Below are 11,872 nucleotides of genomic sequence, written 5' to 3'. Positions count from 1 at the left end.
GCTAGTGAAGGAAGTTCTAACGAGCGCAAAGTCAAATAATTTTCCCGCTACGTCGATTACACCGCCATGACGTCATTCGCCCAATAAACCAAAGGGTTAATATAATTTATTAATCACGATACTTAAAAGTATTTACAAATCAAAGCAATAACAGAATTGGTAGATTATTGAAAAATTCCTGTCTAATTTTGAATACTGGTAACAAATATATAAATATATATTTTTATTATTGCTATTTTGATTATTTCAGATAAAGCACTTTACATAAAACACAAAATTTGAACGTTGACCCATAATCTTGAAAGAAAAGCGATCATGGGAATGACTGAGTTACGTAAAATACGTAATGACGTCTTCCCGTAATTTTAGTCAGAGCGCGGTGACGTCAGAAAACCTGGGGCTTGCTGGGAGTGGTGACGTTGTTGTGGCCACGCAAGCGTTGTGGCCTTGTCAGTTGAGGTTTCTTCGTGAGTAGACGACACGATGAAGAAATTTGATAAGAAAGACGAGGAATCTGGTAATTATGCTTACTCCTATGAAGTTGAAGATAATGATTTGACTGAAGCGGTATTCCTGATTCATTTCCGGCCCATTTGTTTTGTATCTCTGCCCTGACATTGAATGGTCCACGTCAGAGACCCAATAATCAAAATTGATTTTTCTTTTCCAGCTGCAGGTTCGAATCCCTTCCATGCAATGGAGAAAAGTACAGTCTTGCAGGAGGTAAGCTTGTCCTTCATAATGATTAATAATGTTCTTTCCTTACGAGATGCAGTCTCTCTGAGGAAAGTGCGGTGAAGAAGAGGACGTTATAATACTAATAGTTTGGAATGTTGATGATATATTTCAAATTATAATTCAACATGAATGACGCAATTGAAGTTTAAAAATTGTGCACAGAATTGTGCTTGAGTAAAGCCTCTTTACAAATTAAGTTTTGACTGAAAGTTTTTTTTTTTTTTTTTTAGTTTCCCAAAGCTAACATTGAAACTTTTTTCCAGACTCGCCTCTTCAACGAGACGCCGATCAATCCGAGGAAATGTTTGCACATCCTCACTAAAGTGCTTTACCTCATTAACCGGGTACGTCATGCTGGAGGCGCACTTGGAATGTTGTCACCACGCAGTTCTCTCGGGGGTCATTTGTCTCTATTCTTATTCATTCACTCATTTGTACCTTTTTCTGTTCGTGTGAATCTTTTTATTTTTGCCAGGGTTCGTATTTCTATGTCTAGAGCACTCACCTCTGAGCTGTGTAGCTTGGTGATTCGCATGGCCATGGGAGGCAGGGCATCGATGTGTGCCGTCCCTCGGAGGGACCTACCTGTCTGGCATCCCTCCACTGTCAAGGGGCAACCAGGGATTTGCACCCTGCGAATATATATTTATATATACATATACATATACATATATATCTGTGCACTGTCTGTCTTGTCTTGTCACTGGACTACTCCCTCAAACCTTTGTGAAATCGTACCAATCCTCTGGTATGCACCTATCTCTCCCGTGTGTATGTCCTAAGGGTATTTTTTTATTTTAATGTTGAAATTTTTATTTTTATTTTGCAAATATTTTTTGAAAAAAAAAAAAATTCGACTTGAATCTTCAACTTCTATTTTTTATAAAATGTAATATCACGTATATTACAAATACATTTCTGCAGAATAATTGTTTGTATAATGATTGGTGTAAACCATGACAACACAGCAACTCAGGTGCAGTCATCCATCTATACGTCTACATATGTGGGCAGTGTCTGTTGTCACTGAAGTACTCCCTCAAACTTTTGTTTCCGTTGTTGTGAAGTGTTTTTAATAACGCGGCTGTAGGGTGTTTTAAATTACGTGGTGGTGAGGTGTTTTAAATTACGTGGTGGTGAGGTGTTTTAAATTACATGGTGGTGAGGTGTTTTAAATTACGTGGTGGTGAGGTGTTTTGAATAGTGTGGTGGTGAGGTGTTTTGAATTACGTGGTGGTGAGGTGTTTTGAATTATGTGGTGGTGAGGTGTTTTGAATTACATGGGGGTGAGGTGTTTTGAATTACTTGGTGGTGAGGTGTTTTGAATTACTTGGTGGTGAGGTGTTTTGAATTACTTGGTGGTGAGGTGTTTTGAATTACTTGGTGGTGAGGTGTTTTGAATTACTTGGTGGTGAAGTGTTTTGAATCACTTGGTGGTGAGGTGTTTTGAATTACTTGGTGGTGAGGCGTTTTGAATTACTTGGTGGTGAGGTGTTTTTAATTATGTGGTGGTGAGGTGTTTTTAATTACGTGGTGGTGAGGTGTTTTTAATTACGTGGTGGTGAGGTGTTTTTAATTACGTGGTGGTGAGGTGTTTTTAATTACGTGGTGGTGAGGTGTTTTTAATTACGTGGTGGTGAGGTGTTTTGAATTACGTGGTGGTGAGGTGTTTTGAATTACGTGGTGGTGAGATGTTTTTAGTTACGGTACGTGGTGGTGAGGTGTTTTTAATTACGTGGTGGTGAGGTGTTTTTAATTACATGGTGATGAGGTGTTTTTAATTACGTGGTGGTGAGGTGTTTTTAATTACGTGGTGGTGAGGTGTTTTTAATTACGTGGTGGTGAGGTTTAATCGTCCCAAACTTCCAGTCTGCACCGAACGCCTCCCGTATGTGCTGAGGGGTTCTTTTTTTAATTGTTTTTTTTTTCAACCTAAATCTTCAACCTAAATTGTTTATAAAAATGTAATATCACAAACATTACAAATAAATTTGTGCAAAATAATTGTTTGTATTATGATTGGTGTAAATCATGACAATACAGCCACTCAGGTACAGTCATTAACCTTAGCTAAAACAAGCCCGTTCCTCTGTAACGACGCGTGGTGAGGCGAGCGCAGCGAGCCGTGTGTGTGTGTGTGTGTGTGTGTGTGTGTGTGTGTGTGTGTGTGTGTGTGTGTGTGTGTGTGTGTGTGTGTGTGTGTGTGTGTGTGTGTGTTGTGTGTTTGTTGAAGCCACTTCAATATTTGGCTATGTCCTTCCATCTGGCCATTTGTCCATAAAAATCGAAGAAGAACCTTTCTAACTGTGTTTAATTCTAAAAGGTTCTAATGGGTTTCGTTCATTTCTCGGCTTTGCTTGTTTCATATTAAAAATGTCAAACTGAACCGCCTCTTTTGGATACGGATTCGATAAAAAAATTTTTAAAAATCTCTTAAAGTGGTGAAGCCGCTTCAATATTTGGCTATGTTCTTCCTTCCATCCGTCCGTCAAAAATGAAGAAAGAGAACCTTTATAACCCAACGTGTTTAATTCTAAAGGATTCTAAGGTGTAATTCTAGAGGCTTCTCAAAGGTAATTCTAATGGGTTTCGTTCATTTCTAGGCTTAGCCTATTTCGCATTAAAAATGTCAAACTGAACCGCTTTTTTCGGACACGGGTGCGATCTTTATGACCGATTGATATTAAAGTAGACAAGGTGTAGAAATGCTATTTTTGATGTTTCTCGATTTATGTTTTATGATGTGGTTTGAAAGAATTAAAATGAATCATGTTCCAATTGTTCATCTCGTGACCAGGTGTAGAAGCCTGGTGTTGGCTTAGCGGTTAGGGTGCCAGCTTAGGATCCCAGGATCCTGGGTTTGAATCCCGGTCGATCGCTGAATTAACGCCAGGGGGGTTGACTCAGCCTGTCATCCTCCGAGGTCGGCTAATTGAGTACCAGTTCACTGGTAATTCCCTGTTTGTCGTAAAAGGCGACAAAAAGGGTTGGCGGCAGGAAGGGCATCCGGCCATAAAACATTGCTTCAAAAAGGGGACCAACAAAAACAACAACAACCACGGTGCCCGAAAAAGGCCAACCCCCGCTTTGCAGGGAAAAATGGCCTCTAAAGGTGGTGTTTTTTTTTTTGTTTTTTTGTTCATCTCGTCACCACCTGAATATGTCGTCTTTCACATTTCATTTGAGGAATACACTAATATGATCAATTTGGTTGTTGCTTTGGTGTTATTGTGCGACAGGGAGAACATTTGGGAAGAGCTGAGGCAACTGGAGCCTTTTTCGCCATGACCAAGCTCTTCCAGTCGAATGATGTACGTGTTCAGGCAGATCCTGTTAGATTGTTGGTGAACATTTACCTGTCCTTCATTACCTCTCCATTATTTGATTCTCATGAAACTTCCTTTCTTTAGTTTTTCTTGGTAAATAATTTTTATTTTACATTTTGCCAAAGAACAGTTTGTAGTTCAGGAAACAATAATTGTCAATTTCTGGAACTATAGTGTGAGAAGTACAAAAGCACAACTAACTTGAGGTATTTCTTTAATTTCTATAAAGTCAGTTTTTATACCGAAAGTGCCGGTGACATTATGTTTTTGGGTTGTCCATTGGGTTGCATTGGGAAGTGGCCATGTGCTGTGTGCAGGAAGGGTGTCGGAGTGAACTCCATTCAATGTGCAATGTGCGCTGAGTGGGTTCATCAAAAATGTAGTGGTCTGAGAGGGTCATTAACCAGTGTGGCAGCTACATTCAAATGTAAGGTGTGCACAGAGGGAGCTGCAGATGGAGGAAATGTTGAGTTGGATCTTGGAGATGGCGTGAAGCTGGAAGGTGTGAAAACATTTTGCTATCTCCGAGACATGCTGAATGGAGAAGGTGGATCAGACTCGGCAACGGTTGCTAGTGTGACATGTGCATGGAAGAAGTTTCGGGAACTGAGTGGCGTGCTGATGAGGAGGGGAGTGTCGTTGAAGCTGAAGGGAAAGGTGTATGCTGCACGTGTGAGAAGTGTTCTGATTTATGGGAGCGAGACATGGGTCATGAATGTAGAGCAGCAACGAAGGCTGGAAAGGGTGAAAATGCGAATGGTTCGGTGGATGTGCGGAGTGTCGCTGAGAGAGAGGAAGACAAATTATGAATTGCGAAAGATGATGGGAATAGAGCCTGTGATTGATGCTGTGAAGAGGAACAGGTTGAGATGGTTTGGTCATGTGTTGAGGAAGGATGAAAGTGACTGGTTGAGAAGAGTGATGGAAATGAATGTAGAAGGAAGTAGAGGACGGGGAAGACCGAGAAAGACTTGGCTAAAGACGGTGGAAGAATAAATGCGGGCAAAGGGGTTAACAAGGAGAGATGCAGAAAATAGGGCAAAATGGAGAAGATTGTCGAGGACCGCAAGGCTAACCCCCACTCTTGCAGGGAAAATGGCCTTAAAATGCATGTTGTTGTGTTGTTTGTTTTGCCATTGGGTTGGCCCATCTGTCATCCTAATGTGATAGATTTTTGTTACCACAATAACTTGTGAACCTTTGAAGGGATTTTGACAAAACTTGGCATACCTATGGATTGTAATCTAGAAATATGAACCGATTTGGGTTCAAAAGGTCAAGTACCCTTCAATTGCAATAATTTATGAACCACTCAAGAGATTCCAACAATACTTGACAAATGTATGGACAAAGATTAACGGATTAAATTTTAGACAGAACAGGTCAAAGGTCATTTTCCCTTTTATCATCCTTTTCCAGACCTTAACTGGAGTTAGAATTGTTGTCTCTTTTCTGGTAATCTCTCAGATTAGACTAGATGTTTCTACACTCGCCTTTGAGCAGTTTACATCGAGAAAAACAGGGATGCCATAAAGAAAAGATGAACTATGTCAATAACTCCATTTTTCCCCCAGGAGTACCTTTGCCTGCACATTATGCTCTGCTCCCACCTCTTGTCTGTGTTATTTTCATTCTGTTCTGTCTTGATCCATTCTTTGTTTTACCTCCACAATCCTCAACTTCTCATTCCAAAATAAAAAAGAAGCTGTCTAACCTGGGTTTGAATCTCGACCCAGCTATAACCTCATTAACCTGTCATCCTGGTGTCTTGCACACAGGGTGAGGCATCAGTGCGTCTGTCGTCCCTCGGATGGACGTTAAGCTGGGTTTCCCGTTTGCTGGAACTGGACGTTTGTGGACGTTAAAGATCCCACGTTGTCTTTTTGTGAAGAGTCGGCGAGTTATCGCTGCCATCATGACCAAATTACAGATTCCTGCCACCATCTGTCAAGCGCCATCTGTCAACCTTGCCAGCCGGTACGTGAATAATTTGGGCCAAAAACATTTCCCGGCCAACCCCACAATGAGGTTTGAATAATTGGGGCCATAAAATAAGTAGTAGTATTATTAGTTATCATCATAACATTCTTTTCAGGCTTTTATATTTTCCATTCCAGCATTCTTGTAATTTATAGGATATGTTCATTTTTATTGTGTCTTCTTGCTAGCTTCTCAATTTTTCATTTCCTGTTTGTATTTTATTAGCGCTGAGGAAGCGCCTCTAGCGAATGACTTCCAGCCAGTGTAACGCGAATTCCTGTCACAGGAATTCTGAGATCATATAAGTGTGACGTGGCAGTTCCTGATTGGTTCGTGTTGGGGAACCCCTTCTCGCTGCCGACGTGACGTAAATTCGCGCACGCGCACTGGTGAAGCGCGAGATTCGGCCCAAGGTTCTTATTATTATTATTATTATTTTTGTATACAAGATCGAGGCTCGAACCATGATCGAGGCTCGAAATTCCATGCCCGAACCTCAGCGCAATCCAAGAGGATTCACTTGTTTTACCTTTGTTACGTCTTCATCTCATTCTTACAATTTATGGTCATCTTACTCCTGTTAATCAAAATTGTAACAAATTGATTACCCATGCTTAACCTGGTTTATTATTTTGACTTTAATTACGTGTTGACAATAGTGAATAAAAATTATGATGGACAATTGGGAGACTGGTATTGAGTCTTCTGCAATAATAATGATGATTATTGTCATTTTTGGTATCTGTGCAACCCTCAACTAGCCTACGCTGCGTCGGATGTGCTACCTGACCATCAAAGAGATGTCTACAATTGCTGACGATGTCATCATTGTGACCAGCAGGTATTACTTTTCAGCTTTATGTTAAAGACACTTATATTGCTCCCAGAGGCCATTTGCTAATAGCTGCAGTAATATGTTGTACCTTAAAAATCTCAAGGAAGTCGCTTTTATCAGACATGCCAAATTTCTGACAATTGAAAGGTTTCTGCCTCCCAACAACGGATTTGGTCAACTGAATGCCGAGAAGAGTATGTTGACTGCCAAGGGAAACAAAGCGAGTCTAATGCTCTGAGCGCCAGCTCTTTGTGAGAGCAAAAACGAAAGGGGTTTTTTTTTTTGATTTTTTTTTTCTTCAAAAAGCCATAGCTGCACCTGGTTTTCCACATCAGTAAACTTGCCCTGATAGTCAGGGGGTCAAATGCATATTTTGGCCTGACCTGGAAAGTGGTTCCAAAGTTTTTTTCTCAGTGTTTTCATGTTATATAGGTATTGTACTCTATGAAACTGCGTGATGGCATTCTCCCATCATTGAGCATTTTCATATAACAGGCTTTATACAATTGAGGCTATCGGGACATAAAACACTGGTTTTAGGGGGGTGGGAAAATAGAAACACCCTTATATCTTTACAAGCATTCAAGCTCGGGTCTTGATTTTTTGCATATGGGTGTATCTTGACCATACCTAATCGTGGGTCAAAGGTCAGTCATAGGTCAAGGTAAAAGGTCAAATATCTGTGTCAAACGTGTACAACTCAGCATTGTTTATACACTGTGATATATTTCTCATTATGCTGAACCTGTATCCATTGTTATAACGTCTAATGTCTTGTTATAAGGTCTCATGACAGTCGTGTCATATGTCTGCAGGCCAGTAATAGGGATATAGACATTGACCATCTGATGTCCCATGAATTGGCTCCACTGCCAACGGCTCTCTTTGCAGACTCTGGTGATATGCGGATATCCACATCTAAATCCATCTTGAAAAGAGATATGAAAATTGAGGTGTCATCAAGAGTAGCCCATGAAGAAATAGAAGTCACTGTCATTGATGGGTGTGCCCTTATCTGGATACCTGGTTGGCCTGCTGTTGGAAATGTGCAGACTTACATTGATGCCTTCAAGCACAAAATAGCAGAGAAGCTCTCCAAATGTGATGTCTGTCTAGTCTTTGATAGATACAATGAATTCAGCACCAAAGATTCAACACGATTAGCCAGGGGTACTGGCAGGGTGTATCAGGTGACACCCTCAACACCAATCCTCGCACAGAAAGCAGTATTGACTGTTATAGGCAATAAGAAGCAGCTCATCAAACTGATATGCGAGGACTTGCAAAGAGATGAAGACTTTGTTCAGAACCATACACAGGAGCACACACTTTTGATAACAGGACAGGAGGAAACTATCGAGATTAGCAAGGGCATTGTCATAGAAAGACGAGATCTGTATACCAGTCATGAGGAAGCTGACAATATTGTTGCGGACACGACTTATTAAGATGTTATGCTGGGCCGAGCGGAATGGCCGCCGTGTTCGCACAAGTTACCCGATTATACTCGAACGTTGGCCGAATCGCGCTACGCTAGATCAATGAAGGAAAGGACACAACGGCTGGGTTAAATGACACGACACCAGGGGTACAGTTCTCAAGACCTCCGGAGGAGGATATAATATGGGTTTGCAGAACGTTTAGATTACACGGACAAGAGGTACAGCACAGAAAGGTGGGTACTTAAACACGGTCTTATCTTAGCCCCGACAGACCACAGATAAACGGGACAAGACTGACTCACACAGGGATTGATGGCAGGGGAGGGCAGGTAGTCGATGGCTCAAGGTGCACCTTGGCTCAGGGGCAGAATCGACCCGGTCCGGTCCAGAGATGCGGGAGGTATCGTCGCGCTTGGAGGTGACGTCCTTTCTCCTTCGTAGCTGAGGCGCATCTGACGTCACCTCCGTCTTCCTGCGCTTGTCCAGCGGGGAGTGACACGCCCTCGGCTCGTTAGCTCCGCCCCAGATGGAATCGGTCCGCCGCTTCTTATTGGGTGCGGGGGGTTACCGGGCTCCGCCCTTGACGAGGAGCTGACAGTCAGCCCCTGTGTGGTAACCCCGTCGGAGCACATGGTCAATGGCGGCTAACCAAGCCGGAGTGAGGACGCGCACTCCCCGCGCCGCTGTTGTTGTTGTTGTTGTTGGTGTTGTTGTTTCATGAGATGATGGGAGGATGCGGAGATGAGATTGTGGGGAGGTATTGGGAGGTCCTAAACTTACTACTGGTGCCATACAATCACATTCTGGTGCAACGAAGAGTCAGAATTAATGGAAACGAGTCCTTAACTGACATAGACTAAGAATAACTAGCAAGATGTCCTATAGTTGTCTACGTGAGATGCGGTGAACCTGGGCACGACATTTAATGGGGGAAAAAGGGGAAGGTCGGTTCTACAGAGTGTTGTTTACAGACAATGGGACTAGGGAATGGGGGATTGGGGATAGTTGGGGAGTATTGGGGAAATAGGGGAATATTTACAAGCGGATATGGATGGAGGCCAAATCCCATATCCGCAACATTGCACCCTTCTCTACCTCGGGGCGTCCCGACCCGATAAATTTTTACCTACTTTAGTGTGGCACTCAGATGTAGTTCCCTCTACTATTAACTCTACCCTGAGTGCGACAGTTTTACAGATGTTCACAAATGAGTAAATATGTCCCCCTGCGACGTTGCACCCTTCTCCTCACAGAAACACACCCACAGGATAACCGAATCGCGGAAAGAATTCTCAAACTAAACATACAGCCGGTAGGGAGCATTATTTACACAAGACTACACTGATATTTACACTACGATCCAGGACCTGTTTTTGGAGGAACACATGCAGATGTTATGCATAGAGAGAGCACGCATGCCAGCATCGATACACCAACCCACGAGTGCTCTGTGGCCTTAGGGCCTTTAATAATGTGCAGAGCACCCCATCCAAGCACCAAAAGCACCACCCCATAACACAGTCAGCACCATCCGGTGCACCAATAAAGTGTTCGATAGTCACCGGTGGTGTCGCAGCCGGCCGATGTTCTGCCGCTGGTCTTGCCTTCATGTGGTGCACTTGGCCTTCTTGCTTCTTTAAAAATAAAGAAAGGCGCCAAACGCGTCCATTTCTGTATTGTGGTGTCAGGGGGCCAACTATTAGTGGTTCACCTGTATGGCATAGGTGCCACGTTGACCCATAGGTCCATCCATGGGTGGTGCTTGCCCGCAAAAGAACTGCGGTCCATGGTGGGTGGCCACAAAAATTGCGGTCCATATGGTGTATCGATCCAGGCAGCAAGCAGCGAAAGTACAGGCCCACAACTGCGGAGCCAGCATCTCTCTCTCCTCTCTCTCTGCCCCAAAGCCAGATCCTCGGAGGTGGGAGACAAAAGAAGAGACAAGTAAGTAAGGTGGTAAGGGCGCAAAAGTGCACGCAATACAAGATGATGCACACTGGGGGCACATGGGAACCAGGTGAGACAGGTACGTTCCTACCGTATGCCCCCCCCCCCCACCAGGTAACCTACATTGCCCCTCCCTTACCCCTTACTGTATCCACAAAACACAACACTACCCATAAACATCTACTTTACAAATCAACAAACGTCCCTACTGTCTTCCCCGTTCCTCCCATAAACCAAATTCGTCTTCTCTCCCTCCTAACCAATCAAATTTGCCATTTTCAACTCAACATCATAATTTGCCAGCACCAATTCATCATCAGTCCCTCCTAAGGAGGGAGAGATGGAATCACCCCAATGTCTCATCCACGTCGTGATGCGTCTCACCAATCCACACAGCAATTCTCATTTCCCGCAACAGAACAAAGAAAACACAGGTGTGGAGTCATCATCATCACCACAGGTAAGTGGCTGCGTATGGTGCGACAGGTTCATCAATCCTAACTATTTCCTAAATGACTTTAACAACTTTACATTACCCGGGGTCTTTCTCCTGCCAAACCATTGGCCCTCTTACACTATGGGTTCTAAAAACCAATTCCCATTGACCAAACTGTGGTGCCTCTCAATTTGGGGTCTCACTCCCCCGATTCATCTCCCGGTGCCTCGCACAATTTCTGGGCTGCGACGTGTAGCTCTCCCAGCAGGTCTACCCACCTGCACACCTCCACCACTGCAGTTGCCTCCGAGCTTACCTGCTCCTTACCCTAACCTAACTACCTGGGGAAGGCCCTCTGGCGCTCTCCCCACTCGGTGCCCTCTCTGGCACTGGGCTACCCGGGTCCGTCCTCCGGATCCTCGGGCCCCACTGACACTAACGGCTCCCAGAGCCCACCTGCGGCCTCACCTGGCCGACATCCTCACAGTGGTGGAGTGCCCAACCAACTACACACACTAACAGGCTACACGCCCAGCCATTTCCACAACACTAATGCACCCATCCACAATACCATTCTGCAACCGCACCACAAATGCCAATATCCAACCACAATTTACCTATACCCTCTACCTAACACTTACACTACCCGCCCCGGGTATCCGTGATGGGGGTCCACTCTTCCCCCATTCACACCTTCGCACCATGCACACCACTCCGTACCACTTACTCCAACTCTCTCCACACCACTCATTCTCTGCTCCATATATTCCACACACCTGTACTTGCACACCTGTGCTCTCACACCTGGTGCCACCTGCACCCTTCTCTCCCCAAGCGCATTCGCGCTGATCCACACACTCACTACTCATACACTGCTCCACACACCTGTCCAGTTGCACACCTGTGCAATCACACCTGTTCAATTCTCACACACACGGCATCATCTCAGCTAACTACTCCCTTCTGAAACTTGCGCTTCCCAGTCGTCCCTTTAAACTATTGCGCTCCCACGTCATTATCATCCACACTAATCTACCTGCGGCCCCACTACAGGTATCAGTCACTAACTAAGCTTAACGTTACCTAATGTCATCTTCGCTAGATCCCTATCAATATCCTAACCCACCCGGGCTAGTTTTCACTGCCATACACCCCATAAGCTATTGCG

General features: G+C 44.0%; 1 protein-coding gene across 1 annotated transcript in view; it reads left to right on the top strand.

Annotated features, from left to right (window-relative positions):
• Nucleotides 1-359: 359 nt before the first annotated feature.
• LOC137413343 (coatomer subunit gamma-2-like) overlaps nucleotides 360-11,872 on the top strand; it is a 71,478-nt gene continuing 59,965 nt past the window's right edge. The window contains exons 1-5 of the mRNA XM_068098735.2: nucleotides 360-517; nucleotides 671-723; nucleotides 1,002-1,082; nucleotides 3,978-4,049; nucleotides 6,806-6,885. Of these exons, the coding sequence (XP_067954836.1) occupies nucleotides 484-517; nucleotides 671-723; nucleotides 1,002-1,082; nucleotides 3,978-4,049; nucleotides 6,806-6,885 (320 nt within the window). The 5' untranslated portion in view covers nucleotides 360-483. The remainder of the gene's footprint in view (nucleotides 518-670; nucleotides 724-1,001; nucleotides 1,083-3,977; nucleotides 4,050-6,805; nucleotides 6,886-11,872) is intronic.

The sequence above is a fragment of the Myxine glutinosa genome, chromosome 1 (genome assembly GCF_964187855.1).
Source record: "Myxine glutinosa chromosome 1, kmMyxGlut1.1, whole genome shotgun sequence".
NCBI classification, from domain to species: domain Eukaryota; kingdom Metazoa; phylum Chordata; class Myxini; order Myxiniformes; family Myxinidae; genus Myxine; species Myxine glutinosa.
This window is presented reverse-complemented; position numbering and strand designations above follow the sequence as displayed.